Source organism: Lytechinus pictus, chromosome 7 (assembly GCF_037042905.1).
Source record: "Lytechinus pictus isolate F3 Inbred chromosome 7, Lp3.0, whole genome shotgun sequence".
Taxonomy (NCBI): domain Eukaryota; kingdom Metazoa; phylum Echinodermata; class Echinoidea; order Temnopleuroida; family Toxopneustidae; genus Lytechinus; species Lytechinus pictus.
Window position 1 is genome coordinate 31,503,825 of NC_087251.1, and position 16,483 is coordinate 31,520,307.

The 16,483-nt window shown below is 35.2% G+C and overlaps 1 protein-coding gene across 1 annotated transcript in view; it reads right to left on the reverse strand.

Moving 5' to 3' along the window:
* Positions 1–10,664, reverse strand: part of LOC129265276 (cytoplasmic dynein 1 heavy chain 1-like) — an 80,282-nt gene extending 69,618 nt beyond the window's left edge. Inside the window, exons 1-8 of the mRNA XM_064102507.1 lie at positions 10,344–10,664; positions 7,253–7,361; positions 6,307–6,480; positions 5,687–5,942; positions 4,974–5,160; positions 4,094–4,314; positions 3,077–3,297; positions 26–194 (exon numbers count right to left, since the gene is read on the reverse strand). Of these exons, the coding sequence (XP_063958577.1) occupies positions 26–194; positions 3,077–3,297; positions 4,094–4,314; positions 4,974–5,160; positions 5,687–5,942; positions 6,307–6,480; positions 7,253–7,361; positions 10,344–10,569 (1,563 nt within the window). The 5' untranslated portion in view covers positions 10,570–10,664. The remainder of the gene's footprint in view (positions 1–25; positions 195–3,076; positions 3,298–4,093; positions 4,315–4,973; positions 5,161–5,686; positions 5,943–6,306; positions 6,481–7,252; positions 7,362–10,343) is intronic.
* Between the last annotated feature and the right edge of the window lie 5,819 nt (positions 10,665–16,483).

Consider the following 16,483-nt stretch of genomic DNA (forward strand, 5'->3'; position numbering starts at 1 on the left):
AAGTCTAGATATCAACTGTCCTTACCTCGATGGCATTAGCATCAGCTGAGTCCATCATGAGTTCATTGAGTTTAGCTTGGGATGGTTCCTCGCTTGGAGTGGCTCCAGGGCTACTGGTGGGCACCGGAGCAGTGACAGCTGGCCGCAGCACACGGACGATCACTGCTCGAAGCTGCTCATGCTGGCGACGGAACCTGAAAGACAAAAAAATTGCATTTTTAGATCAGTATGCAAATGCAAAAACGATCATCAGTAGATTATGTGATTTTTTTTTTGAGGGAGTTTAAAAGAAAAATAGAAATAAGAATCATTTTGAAACTTGAATATATATATATATATGTATATATATATATATATATATAGATGTGTCCTCAAAGTAAGCTATTATCACGACTTTTTCCCTTTTTCTGTAATAACAGTCTCAAATATCAATCTCAATACTAGAACTCCAACCCATCCCTCTCCTCTTGATTTTCAGGGCCAGGGCTTAAATTAATTTAAGGCCATCAAAGTCCATGGTCGCAGATGCCATTTTAACTGCCCCTTTCATCAGCCTTGAAGATTTTTTTGTCCCCTTTTAATATTTTTTTTCTCATTTGGGCATTTTCACCACAGATGGACACAGAGGCCAAAAAATCAAGTTGATATTCATGTCAAATGCTTTATGTTTTTTAATAAAACAAGACCTGAAGTTTCTGAGACAAAATTTTTTTCCGACTCTGGCAGCCATTTTTTATTTCAAAATGGCTGCCAAAGTATGGATACAAATTAGTGTTGAAAAAAGTATATTGATACATATTTTGTTTTGACAGATTTTTAAAGAACAGGTTTGATCATGATGTTTTCGCCTGTGATTTAGCTTGCTATTATAACACTTTTTAAAATCCCACAGAAAGAAACACCAGTAATTCATTCATCTGATAAAAAAACATTGATGAAGTATGTGATATGGTATGAAATGTCAGTTACCGAAAACATGAACTTTTTTTTCTCATTTCCTGGAAAAGAGGATATATTATATGAAACTTGGTAGATTTCCTCTCTAGGTAACACCCCTCCCTTCTACACCAAAATTAAAGATTACCAATTAACAATGAAGCCATAGGGTACCATTAAATATATGTAATGTCAGTTACCAAGTGGAAAATGTAATGTCAGTTACCGAGATGTAATGTCAGTTACCATGATAAAACGTTGGTTACCAATATTGAAATGCAAATATGTGGTCAATTTTATGGTGAAGAAATATTGTATACTTGTTATTTAAGTCTTTCACTTTAAAAGTCACACCAGAACGAGCTTGCTATTGACTTTTAAAAGGTATAGTTCATAAGGAATACTATATGAAATTATGAAGGAAGTTGCATTCCCATCATGCAAAAAAAAAATTACTATGAAATTGTTTTGTACATGCACTTACCAAGTACCTAATTGTTTGTATCAGACAATTTTTTTTTTTTTTTTTTTTTTTTGGGGGGGGGGGGTAGGGGGTACTTTTCCCAACCTATTGCCTAAATCTGCAACATTTTTTAAGCGATGATGATGTGATGAAGGGGATTTCCAGGGTCCCTTTTTTAGTTTCTAGGATTCTTTTGAGCATTGCCTCGCTAAAAGTAAATTCCTGGTTTTTATACCTGTTAGTAGTGTGGATGTGTGATACAATTATGTTTTTGGTTTACAAGTATAGATGAAAAGTGAAATTTGACAGTTCTGATCAATGTTGCATGGATCTACTAAAACTGTGGTTTCTTTTTCTAATTTACAAATAGTTCAGTGTCAGTTTAGAAGCTGGAGTTTATTTTTTGTTGACAGCTTAAAAAAGAAATAAGGAAAGAAAATGATTAAACAAATTATGAAGAGAATTGAAATCCGACAGATATGAACAAGCATTGCTTGCACTGACCAGAATAGAAATCAATAAAACTACATGGCTGCATGAGATTCGGGGGAGGGGTACGTGTAGCATAGGGGAGGAGACCCTTAAATTCATTTTGCCTTTTTGAGGGGAGGGGGAGGTTGGAGAAGTAAAGGTTTAAAAAGTCAATATAAAATTGATGAATATATTATGGGTGTATAGTCAGAAAAATCTGTGTGTACAGTCAATGCAATATTAAATTACTATAGGAAAACATGTAGCTGCTATGACCCCACCAACCCCCCCCCCCCCCCCCCCCGAGTAAGTAAAACATACATTTCTTATCTTTTGATAATTAAAACTGTGAAGTATTATGAAACTTTTAAGATTTTAAAAAGCCTTACATATAAGTACCAAGAAAATTATGCCTTTGAAAATCATATAGCACTGGTAAATGTTAATGTGTATTGTCAGTTACTGACAAGTAATGATAAAAATGTTCAAATCAAAGAAAGGAATTAAGAAAAAGAAAAAGTTTTTTCATTGAAATGCTCCTAGAAACTCGGGTATACTTCCACATCAAGCTCACTTTCATGTGAAGCCCTGCACAGAAGATACAATGCAATAATTCCACACATTTGACTTCCATGTGTTATCTCTATGGCAAATTAAGTGTAATGTCAGTTACCGTAATGTCAGTTACCAGCATGGTTGTGGAAAAATTATCATAGCCCCCAAAAGACAAAAACGAATTGTTTAATATTTTGACACATCTTAACATAGTAACGGAGGTATATTTACATATTCAAATTATTACTCTATCTACTCAGGGACATGAGATATTTCAATTTTAATGAACACCCTGAAATTGCATGTCCTTTTGCGTAATGTCAGTTACCGACACTTTTTTGCTTGCTGATGCGTAAAAAAATGTGGTTACATAGGAAAACTTAGTATCAGAGTATACAGCAAGGTTCACTTTATTAACTCTATCAAAAGCAAACTCCCATCATTTGTTGTTTTAGAGATACACACAATGAAAGGTGTGAAAACATTGTGCCGTGTAATGTCAGTTACCGTGAAAATGCCCATTTGTGCTGTAATATAGAAATTTGTCATTTGGGAAAATGAGCTTGCCATAAAAATTGATATCTACAGCCTGTAGGTCTCTCATCCCTCTTTGCACGATTCCCCACCTACATAGATCACAATTCTACTCACTTCCTCATCTGTTCCAGTCTACTCTGTAGTTTCTTGTGAGCCGGGTTGACCCTCCATACCATCTTGAGACTGTCCTCTCTCTTCTTCTTGACAATATCCCTCAGGAGTGATTGGAGCTTCTCGTACTCGTCATCCCATCTACCGAACACTTCAAAGCAAGCATTCATCACCTTCTCAAACTCCTCGTGGCTGATGTGCATCAAGCGACGGGTACCAAGGACCTAGGAACATGAAGAAAGTGTAGGTGATTGGTAGATGGATTGGAACTTGAAAGAATCTCTTGAAGTGATTAAAAATTGATTTGACCAGGGCCCCAGAACATAAAGCTTATCGATTGATCGTGAACCTGATTTTTGTGATTGATTGTTACTGTAAAAATCAATTTAAAAATCAGTCCATGATCAATTGTTAAGTTATATGTTACAGGGTCAAGATAGCAAAGCTGACCGCTCTGAGAAGTTAATTCTCAACAAAGCAATTTAAGCAGTGATATGATGGAGTAAGCCTGGGTTCTCATGTGAACTCTTACAATTCTACTAAAGTAAAATGATAAGAACTTCTAATTATTTCCCATATCATTACGATCTTTACATGAGAGTATACATTTTGTAAAAACAGTGAAATCCTATCACAAAGTCCACCTGTTCATGGTGCCACACTCAATTGTCAAAGGGGTGATGACTAGGGATCCCATTGTATAAAAGTTACTATCAAAGTAACATGCCATCCAATGGGTACTTCCAAGAAATCCTGATTTTGATTGGGTGTTGAGCATTGTTACCATTGAATGGCAAAGATGCTATAGTACAATAACACATGTTTAAACAACCACCTGTCTTTCAAGTCCATTTACATGTAGTTTGATTTCCCTAATTAGATTTCCTCATTGAAACCTGGATTTAAGAAATATGTCCTTAAAAGAACACCTGCTCATAGAGACGGCTTTTGTCTCCTTTGGGTCGTCTTTATGTAAAGTTTTACTGTTTTTACTTTGTTGTGACTGTCCCTAAGACTTACCTTTAACAGCTGAGAGCTGAGATCCCTAGAGATGGCCTCTACCAGACGAAGGGCACGCTGGATGGGGTACTTGGTGTTACGGATCTTACGAAGGTGGAGGAAGATTGCCACCAGAGCTTGGCGGATACGGTCTAGCTCGGTGGCAGACAGGAGATCGTTGAGGGGGAAGTCTTTCATCAACGGACTGTAGTTGGCAACGGTTGCAAGAGCTTGCTTCAGACCTGATGGTGGCAGAGAAAAAAATAGAAAATAAATAAAACAAGCATAGTAGAGTCTTTTTTTTTTCTCCACAAGAGAAGCCTTCAGAAGTTACTAAAATCAAGCAACTCAATCAAATAAATAAAACAAATAACAATAAATTATGAAGATACCAGAATGTTTGCACAATGTACATTGATGGTGAATATGATAATCAGAGAGATCATGGTCATGAAAAGAATTATCCCCCTTGATAATGATCGAAAATTATTTGGCATAAAAGTTGCTGTAAATTGCAAGACTGCATACACATTTATCTAAAGTGGAGCAGAATCTAGTGTTAACTGGTCAGATTTTTTTACCTTTAAAAGAAACAAAGTTCAAGATCATTGTGGAGCGTCGTGGCCCAGTGGATTAGTCTCCGGACTTTGAAACAGAGGGCCATGGGTTCAAATCCTAGCCATGGCGTAATTTCCTTCAGCAAGGAATTCATCTACAGTGTGCTGCACTCGACCCAGGTGAGGTACATGGGTACCAGCAGGAAGTAATTCCTCAAAAAGCTGTGTGCACCTAATAGGTAGCCAAGCTTAGGCGGGAGAACAGTTTTTGGAACTGAAGTGGCTACCCTGGGTAAATATACCGTTATTATTCTTATTTGTGTTACATAGTAAGCACAACTTACCAGTATCAGTGTCAAAACTGACTGTAGCATGGAAGCGCTTGCCGTGCTTCAGGATGTCTAGGGTCAAGGCCACTTCAGGACTCTCTCTCTTCTCCTGGATCTTGAGCAAAGCACGTTCCAGATTGAGCCAGAAGCTGATCTCCTGGAGGGCGGTGCCAGAGGCTGGATCTCTGTCTAGTTTGGTCACCTGTTTAATGTAGGGATGAGGATAATGATATATGAATCCTTATCAAAAAGACGTTATAAAATTCTATTTTTTTGATGAATGAATCCTAGAGAGCCATCATCGTGTAACGTCACATATAACTATAAAAATTGGAACCATCTTGAGGACAAATATATATTTCACATTATGACCTTTTCAATTTAATCATGCTTTTTCTATGAAACTGATGACCAAGTAGACAATAATGCAGAGTTGGTAATATACAACACTTGATTGCTATCTGAAGAAACTTGGCCTGTAACATTTGGTCATAACAACGGTGACTTGGTGAGATATTTCAAAGTGATTCCTAAAGTTATTTTTTATTTGAATACAAAATCTATAGTATATTAAAAAATACACATATGTAATATACTTAATCTTGTCAGTATTCAATACAATTCATATTATGCTTATTGCAATTTTATTCTTATGGAAATAGAATTTGAACTTTTAATGTGGAATGTTGCATAGATATTTGCCCTGCCACAAGGATAGTGCATGTCACCTTTTGTATTTCCCTGATCCATCGATTGACTCCATGCTGTAGAGTGTTGAGGAAGGTTGAATCCTCAGCCTTATCAGCAAAGTCTATGACCTTGGGCTTACGACCTTCATCACCACACTTCCTGATCATGGTGGAGACGACTGGATTGATGGTAAGGGTTACATCAGGGATATCGATGTTCTGCTGAAGGTGAAGAAGACCCATCTCAAGCTCAGCAATCTTCTTCTCAACAGAGGGCGCCATCTTATCTCCATCCCTTCAACAAACAAAATAGGAAATGAATTCACTTATTGTTGGCAAATTTTCTTCCTTTTCTTTTTTTCTTCCAAATTTCATAGATAGGTGTATACTGTGACATGACTGTTTTATAGATATGATGATTCCATATCTTGTCATAATCATTAAATCCTTGAATAGCCATTTATGTATTTATCCCCACATTAATAACTTTGAATATATGAATCAATTATTTACCTTATTAGAATCATTAAATCTGTCACAATACACTCCTACGTGTACAATGTATAAAAAATCTTAATGGTCGGGAGTAGCTGAGATTTAATGTTCTTAAATCTTCTCTTTTTTTTTAATTTGACAAATTTTTCATTATAGTGACTAACCTGTCTACTTTTCCAGACGCTCTCACGTAAGACTTGAAGTAAGGTGCAACTGCCGTGCTGACGTAGGCATGGAGGGTCTCAAATGGAGAGCCTTCACTAAGATTGATAACACGGAGCTGACATGAGATAGACTTGTCTGCATCGATGATCAGACCTTTCTTCAGGAACACCAAACTTAAAAAAAATAGAATTGAAAAAATAGTCAGATGATTATGAACAAAGAATTTGAAATAAAACCAAATTATTTTATAATGTAGATGAATAACAAAATCCAGTGTGATAATGATAAACTTTTGAACAGAATCCAACAAAATGAACACCAAATTATTTGTTTATATTTTTTTTTTATATACCAAATGATTCCTATTGAAAACGTTAATATCAATAATATTCAGGTCTTGTATAGCACATATTATATACCATTTAACATTCTTCACAAAATTTTACTTTGCAGTTCTTGGCAAGGAAATATAACAAGTTAAAAACAATCATGTCCTGACAAATCTTGTTGATCTACAAATACTACCTTCATTATGAGCGTGAAGTCAGGAACACAAAGGCCCGTATTCTGAAGTCGGGTTTAACTTTAACTCAGGTGTAAAGTTGTGGTTTAAGTATGGATAGCCAATTGTTACATAAATCACTAACAGTAGAGATATCATATTTCAGCTCACTTGGCTCTAAAATCATTCATAATTGTCTAGGAAGTATAGATAGATGATTGTCTTCACCATCGATAAATCAGGAAAGAGCACAGTAAACATAAGAAACATACAACTTAATAAAAATGTTGACACGTTTGGCTTCCCATAATTTTAGCACAGAGTTAGACCATGATCTAAGTTAAACCTGACTTCAAAATACGGGCCAAAATCTTCACCATAAATCCCATTCCCCTCCCACACTGAACAATAAGACATGTGTTTGACCTTGAATATATATTTACCTTGCCATCTTGCTGTTAAAGAACTGAACCTCAATACCCACAGTGTATGTAACCTCAGGCTCCTCCCCTGGGGCATCAGGAGAGTCTGTATTCTCCTCTTCCTCTTCATCTGGAAATTTCATAATATAAATAATAATCATCTTATTGGTGCTCAAGGCACTCCTATATTACCCCAGCTAAGCTTAGTGAGCTATGTTACCAGCTTCGGTGCCCATAGCTATACAAAAGGTTTAAAAATGAAAACTGTGTAGTTTTCATTGCATGACAAATGAGATACACTTCCCTGCACACACCTATAGAATTCTGAATAGTATTGGAAACAAAAGTTGCATGTAGTCTACTATTCAACCCCCCCAAAAAAAACAAAAAAAAAAAAATATGAGCTTTCTTGAAATTAAAAATACATCTTTATGTTGCTATGTTTTAAAATCTACAAAAAATATAATTTCGATATATTCATCTTCATCTAGCGAGAAGCCATGAAGTAGATGTAATACTAGTATGCTTTTTTTTCAATTATTAAACCAAACAACAATATAAAAAAGAATAGTATTTGGAACTGAAAAAGTGTAGATCTCTTTTTGTTTCATTGAAATTCGAAGAGAAGGAAGGAGTAATAATAGTAATGCAAGTGGTACACATACATGTGTAGAACACAGTATACATGTTAGCATCATTGAGCAAATGAGCCACAACGATGAGTCATCAGAACAGGAAGCAGTGAATTATACATGGATCAGATTCATTACTAGTGATTTGAAAGGTTAGCTTGACTTCTATCTTCACATCATAAAGGTTTAACATCACTGGTTTGATGCTAAAACCTCATTTTGAGAAAAGGTCAGAAAGAGTTTTATTTCTTACGGCAATGGTGGCATCCTCATATTGTCTGAAAACAACCTACAAACTCCTGTAGAGAACTCTTTCTGGATTAAAGACGTGGATTAAAGAAGGCTGCTACACATGTCATAACCTGAAAACAGAGTGTTTCCTGGGCTGTCCTCAATTTTTCACCAATCATGAGATACATGTACAATGTACAATGAAAATATCTTTTATAAACTTAATATTCAGTATTGATACATACACAAAACCACAAACAGAAGAGATGCGCACAATACATTGATTACATATATATACAGATACAGGTACATCATGGTAAAACCAACTCAGTGAGTTCGGTTTAGTCAAAGCACAGCCGGCCCATGCCCCCCCCCCCCCCCCTTGAGAAGCAAAATTAAAATTTGTAATGTAAAAATGCCATTTAAACAGAAGTGTGCACCTCCTTTTTTTTTGTCAAATTTTTCCTCAGAAAAATGTGCCCCCCCCCTTTTGGAAAATCCTGGATCCGCCCCTGGATCTGGATACTATACTGTCAAATACAGAAAATAATCTTGTCAGAATTCAGTGATGATAGGCACTCAAGCTGCTCAGAAAATCATCTACTCCTCTCCTGCGCCTCCAAGTCATCACATCTCATTTGGGATTACAGTCCTTTTTACGTTTTCACTTCTCATAGAAAATTCACTCTCCTCCTACAGCTTTCTCTTTCTCACATTTTAATTCCTGCTCAATTTCTTCCACTTTCATTTTTCATCAGAAAACTCTTCATTCCATCATCCCAACAGTCCTTTTCAAGGCTCATCACCTGTTAACCCACAAAATCTGTCTACTTTATCTGTACCACCATAAGGGACAGTGATTTTACATTAAAAAAAGAAAAGCCTTTTCCATTTCAGAATTAGAGCAATTTTTAATTTTTATCATCAAATTCATAAAATTCTATTATAAACACCTGATTATAAATCAGCATAAATGATTCATATATAAAAAAATTGTATTAGTTTGGAAAAATTAACCATACTGCCAAGGAGATCACGTCGCACACTACCACTGTGCAAATTTTTGTGCCGTTCACGCAATCAGTGCCCGAGACCAAGACGGAATCCCATCATCCTCCACCTCTTCCACCTGCTCCGCCACCCCCTACCTTGTGTCATACATACTGCTGCCAATTTTTAATGTGAGCCTCCTTTGAAATAATATTTTGCACAATTGTAGTTCTATCGTTAAGCATTAAAATGAGATATCAACTACGCTGATAGGACAAGGAGTTGGTGATCTACATTTTTTCGCTATCAACACTTGACAAGAACTGTTTTATTTTTTTTCTAATAAATCCCATAACAGTTTAAATGGAAGAGGGCGAAAAGGATAGAAGATAGGAAAAGAAAAGGACAGAAAAGGGAGAACAAAAATTACCAAAAGAAACAAAAGAAGGAAAAAAAATAAAGAAAAGAACAAAAAAGCTGGGAAAGAAAATAAAATTAGCAAAGAAATGAATAAAAAAAGGAAAGGAACATTTTTTAAATGACAAGACAAAACAAGAAAGGTAAACTGACACTAAACAATTAAATGATAATTTACAGAAAAAATTATAAAAGGAAAAAAATTAAGGATAAAAATGGCAACAAAAATATAAAAGAAAATCAAGTAGAAAGATTAGCAATAAAAGAAAATGAAGGGGAAAAAAGAAAAGAGGAAAAATAGAAAATAGGAAAAGAAAAAACGAAGAGGAAAAGGGAAAACAGGAAAAGATGACGATAGGAAAAGAGGAAAAGGAAAAACGGAAAAAACAAGAAGAAAAAAATGAAAAGAGAAAAATGGGAAAAGAGCACAATAGGAAAAGGAAAAAGAGTAGAAAAAGACCATGGGAAAAGAAAACAAGAAGAAAAGAGGGAAATAGGAAGGGAGGAAATAGGAAAAGAGGACAATAGGAAATGAAGAACACAGAAAAACAGGAAGAGAAGGTCAGGATAAACAAAAAGAGGATGATAGGAAAAGAGGAAAAGACAATAGGAAAAGAGCAAAAATTGAAAAAATAGAAAAAAGAAAACCGAAAAGAGGGAAATAGGAAGAAGAAAAACGCAAAGAGGGAAAGGAAAAACGAAAAAAGGAAAAAACGAAAAACGAAAAAAGGAAAAAAGGAAAAGAAAAAAAGAAAAAGGTAAAATGTTAAAGAGGAAAAGGAAAAAGGAAAAAGGGAAAAACAAAAACGAAAAGAAGAAAACATGAAAAAATTCATGATTACCTTTGGTAATACTTCTCGTAATAAGCAGACTCGGGGATTGAACATCTGACAAGAACTTTTTCATGTATTCTTGGTGCAGTCTGCTGGCAAGGGCGTTGTCCAACGCAGCAGACGGCTCTCCATCTTCCAACAGCAATGGTACGATTTTACGTAAATAATCAATCAAAACTGTCACATCTGCGACTGCTTGGGTACTCTGACTTTCTGTGTCACTATTGTCAGCCATGATGCCGAAGCATCTGTTATAATAACAGCTAAAACATCAATTTTATGAGGAGATGTTGATAGCAGAAGTTCTTTTCCACATAGCCAACACACAGAAAGGAAAAGAAAGGAAATCAATGAAAGAACGAAGATAGCCGATAGTTTTTAAAATTCAATAGGTATGACAGAAGCTACGGTGTCCCTTAGAATGAACATCACTAGCATTTTCAACTGGTGTTGGGACCCGGTGTTGGGAGACAAAATAAGTTCATTTGCTTTCCCGAAGTCAAGTCTATCCAGCCCCCCCCCCCTTCCAAGTAATTTTTTTAATAAAATGGCACCGGCCGGCCGCCTAGGACTTTTTAATCAGAATTTAATGCATACGAACTCGTAGGCGGATCTAGGGGCAGGACCTAGGCCCCCTATTGGCAAGGCAAAAAAAAAAGGAAAAAAAGGGGGAAAGGGGAAAAAAGGAGAAAGAAGGGAAAGAGATGGGGAAAAGAGGTAAAAAAAGGAGGAGAAGACGAGTGGGCATGCCGACGAGTGAATAAGGTGAGGGGAAGACTTGGAAATTATTATTTTTTTTAAATCTTTCATATACAATTTTCGCTCGCGCTTCGCGCTCGCATTGTATGTTCGATGAGATACATATCTTAGTCAATAGACTGATATGGAGCTCAAATCAAGTTTTGAAGTCAATATACAAAACATTCAGCTCGGACAGCGAGCTTTCATTATTTTGTTTGATTTACAAATTGATTTTTAAAAAGTAATCTGTAAAATGTCTGTTTTATTGTCCGAGTATCAACATTTTCATTTTAAGAATTGTCAAGTACCCAGTGGTGTACCGTGGGTCACAGCATTGGGGGGGGGGCACCAGCAAAAATTTTGAGTCACTTATTGGTCGTGCGAAGTGCGCTAGTTGCCCGGTTGTGACCTAGAGACATTTTAAGGTCTGTGCCATTAAACGGATATATGTATCTCATAATGCGAGCGCGTAGCGCGAGTTGATTTTTTAATATAGATATTAAGACCTAAAAAAGGAGTAAGCAAATTTTTGTGATTATGATACATATCCTGTCTTATTATACAAACAATGCGAGCGCGATCTGTAACATTTCTATATATTGACCCCAAACAGGGTTATTTTAAGGACTATTTCTTTTAGGAATTCATGAAGAGCATACATATCTCATAATCTCACCATATAGTGCTGATTTTGTCAGAAACACATGAAGCACTCATTGTAGTCATGTAATCATGAACATGGTATGCATCTCAAATATTGCAAGCGTGAAGCGCGAGCTGAAAATATTTGAAATTCAGATATGAAGAGGGGCAGTCTAAGGCTTGAATTTAAGAATCATTAAGACCATATACGTATTTCATTAACAAAATGGAGCGAGCGCGAAGCGCGAGCTGAAATTTTTTGAAATTCAGACATGAAGAGGGGCAGTCTAAGGCTTGATTTTAAGAATCATATTAAGACCATATACGTGGCATTAACCAAATGGTGCGAGCGCGAAGCGCGAGCTAAACATTTTTGATATTCAGACCAGAAATAGGGGCATTTAAGGACTATTTTTAGGAATTCATAAAGAGCACACATATCTCACCAATCCACTAATGTGTACGTAAGCGGACTTGAAATGTTTTATATATTCGGACCTTAAAAGGGGCAATCACTTTTAGTATGGTCATGAAAAAAAACATGTCACGATAAAAATCAATAATAACTCGAAGTGCAAGGATATTATGTTTGGCGTACATTGACGTGAAAACAGGATGTTTTGTAATACAACAGGATTGATTGAACAGACAATGCGAACACCATGCAGGGAAGACCCTTAGCAATAATGTTTCATTATTAAAGTTATGACAAAAAATCTTATGTAATATTTTGTAATATAGTATAATATATATAAAATAATATAATACAATATAATTTCTTCTCCTCCCACTACATTTCTTTTTCCTCTTCCCTCTTTTTCTCCTTTTCTTCCGTTTCTTTTTTGCCAGCCGATTGGGGGGGGGGGGGGCGCGTGCCCTTCCCTCGTAGTTACGCCACTGCAAGTACCTTTATCTTTGTGTATTCCAAAACCTATCAGCTAGCACTGCTCGCGCTCGCATTTTGATTGGTGAGTAATGTATATCGTATAAATTATATAACAAACTATTTATAAAATCCCCTTTTCATGACAGTTTATCAAAAATTTTGGCTTGTGATTCGAAAGAGCATATCACGAATATGGGCACAATTTTGAGCAAGATGAAATTGATTTGTTTATTTATGGATGAGTGAGCACCCATCAAAAGGACAAAAATGACAATAAGTCACAGACTCATTTTGAAGCGTTGTAATTCAAATTCAAATTGTTTTATTCTCTCAGTAAAACCTTACATAAAAAACAAATATAATACAAAGTTAAAATACATGTATATTACAAATCGAAAGACGGTCAAAAAATTGCATTATGGTTCAGAATCATATTGAGGGGTAGCAGCCTAAAAGGAAAAAATCCTTATAATTAGGCCGACCCATTATTAAAACGAAAAGGTGACATAGAAAATGCAATAACAGGGATACAGCAAAAACATTTCTAAAAACAAACAAAATAACTTAAAAATGCACATAAACAATGAACCAAGACATCAAAAAGTGCCATGCCCTAACATAATATTACAATAATTATAATAATACAAGTGAAATACATAATTCATACATCATTCAGCCACTGTATTTCTCAAGAAGGTATCTTTTGAACTTTGTTTTGAATACATTAAGTGTTTTTGCATTACGTATTTCATCTGTTAGTGAATTCCAAACTACAGGACCTTGATAAATGATTGATTGGTGTGACAGTGACGTTCTTATTTTAGGAAGATGAAAATTATTTGCATTTCTCATAGGATAAGAATGTATATTGCAATTCAAGTTAAAATATTCTAATAGAGAAGTGGGTAAAAGTTTCCGATAACATAAAAACATAAAGATTCCAAGCTGGTATTGATATATGTCATAAATGTTTAAAAGTTTTAGATTATAAAATATGGGTGAAGTATGGGCTAAAAAAGATGAATGATTAACTATTTTTATTGCACGTTTTTGTAATTTAAACAGTCTATCGAGATAAATTTTGGCTGCACTTCCCCATGTAAACTTCCTATGCAGGGGGCGCGGAAGCGGGGGGGGGCGGCTGGGGGGCCCTCCATTTTTTTCCAAAACCGTGTACAAAAACGTAAAAATTACCATATGATTGTGATTTTTTGCATGGTCAGCCCCCCCCCCCCAATTTGGCTCAGCCCGGAAACCGTTCCGCGGCCCCTGCTATGGGGGCAAATTCTGTTTCAACTGTGACTTATAATTGCTGTTGCTTTTAATCATCCATTATCACCACACACTATATCTCCGAACTTTTTACACTTTCATGATTGATTGATTGATTGATAACGAATTTATTTCATTCCAAAATTTTAACAAGGTTACAAAGTAAAGAAAAATATAATATAACATTATGAAATGAAATAGAAACCTTCTGAAAAGCAAAGCTTGTTATTAAAGGTTTCTTTCAATGAATAAGACAAATTAATGCAAAATACAAAGTTCAATATATATATATAATATACAAATACATTGGTGAGCGAGCACACTGAAAAACTTGGGAATGATTACTCTTACTCCCGGGCTCTTACTACTACATAAATGCATTCTTTTCTGACAGTTTCTCAAGATCAGTTGAATTTAGGGACAAATTATTTGTCTGGATCCAGAATTTGAAAATGCACATGGGGGAGGGAGTGGAGAAATTGGGAAGGGACGCCACTAACATTTTCCATTTAACTTTTTTTTAAAGTTATAAAAGGCACTACCATCATAAACCTTTATGATAATAAGTCACAAAAATATTATGTTCACTCAACCATGAAAACCATGAATATACGTTACCAACATTTTGTGTGGATTGGTTATGGATAATCGCTGATGTGGTTTACGGTACACCATGTGAAGTGTTGTAGAAACAGTGGATAGGAGAAGAGAAGAAATGGATAGGCGAGAAAGTGGAGATTTGAGAGTAGAGTATTCTTTCTTGAAAGTAGTCCTGAAAAGGACTGTAAACCAGGAAAGATTGATGAGTTGAGAACAGCTTGAGTAGTAGAGCTAGTGAGGAGATGCTGGCTTGAGTCGGCGAGTAGAGATGATGAGCAGTAGAGAGACTCAAATCTCCACTTTCTCGCCTATCCATTTCTTCTCTTCTCCTATCCACTGTTTCTACAACACTTCACATGGTGTACCGTAAACCACATCAGCGATTGTACATACCACCATGCAAACCTTCAAACAACATCTGGTTATAGATAGTAAAAGAGCATATAAGCACCGTAAAGTTCACCAAAAACAAATTTCCCCCAACTGTACTTACACGATCCGAAAAATTGCTCCTTAAAAAAAAATTGTCATATTTACTTAAATTACTCATGACTCAACCAATTAATCTAATTTTTTTTTTCACAGGAGTTGCTCTCTAAGTGAAGTAAACCACCTGCGAAATATTATATCTCAAAATTATTGCGTTCAAAACTAAAGTTACAGCATTTTGATTAAATGGGGACTTACTTTTTTTGTTGAGTATACATGTATACATAAAATCAGCTCGCGTGATTCACGTGTGAAATAATTTGTCTGTTGATATTGCAGGTACAATCACAACCATTCTATTTTTTGAAAATGATATTTCATTGATTTTTTAAATAAATTATACATGAGGAAGTTGCTTGCATATACTAAACTAAAAATAACAAATCATTCTAACAATTTGTATAATCTTTGATGGATTTTCCACAATAAATTCACCAATATTTTTTTTCAATAAATTTATCTGCTACTTTAAAACTTTTTGGCAGAGTACTTCCCCTCCAATAATGTAGGCTACATGTATATGCAAATATAAATGTAATAAATAGGTCTATTGATATTTAAGAGCATATGAAAAAAAATCAATTCAATTTATACATATGGTATTAATAGGCCTACATTTTATATATTGGCCTACCATATAGAATATATTTTATATAATATTATATAGAATATATTTATTTTGAAAATGAAGATCTTAAAAATTCTTGAATATTAAATCTAAAATTGCAATACATACATCTGTTCCCGGTAGGCCTTTAATTGAGACAAAAGCTCCATATTAAAGGTCAAGTCCACCCCAACAAAATGTTGATTTGAATCAATAGAGAAAAATCAGACAAGCACAATGCTGAAAATTTCATCAAAATCGGATGTAAAATAAGAAAGTTATGACATTTCAAAGTTTCGCTTATTTTTAACAAAATAGTTATATGAACGAGCCAGTTACATCCAAATTAGAGAGTCGATGATGTCACTCACTCACTATTTCTTTTGTTTTTTATTGTTTGATTTATACAATATTTCAATTTTTACGAATTTGACGATTAGGACCTCCTTATTGCCTGAACCACAAAATGTTAAAATAATGGAATTCCACGTATTCAGGGAGGAATGAAACTTCATTTCACATGACAATGACGAGAAAATCAAAATATTTCATAATTCATATAATAAAATACAAAAGAAATAGTGAGTGAGTGATGTCATCAGTTCCCTCATTTGCATACCGACCGGGATGTGCATATAACTCTTTTGTCAAATGAAGCGAAATTTTAAAATGTCATAACTTTCTTATTTTACACCCGATTTTGATGAAATTTTCAGTGTTATGCTTGTTGAATTTTTCTCTTTTTATTCGAATCAAGTTTTTGTTGGGGTGGACTTGTCCTTTAATTAGAAAACTCTCAGGAAGAGTTTATTCGCATGCACTTACCTATATCAAGTACGATTCGTAATAGTTCAGTGTTCGCATGGCTATCGGCAGCGAAGTGGTCGAGCGCCATCTAGCGTTAAACCACGT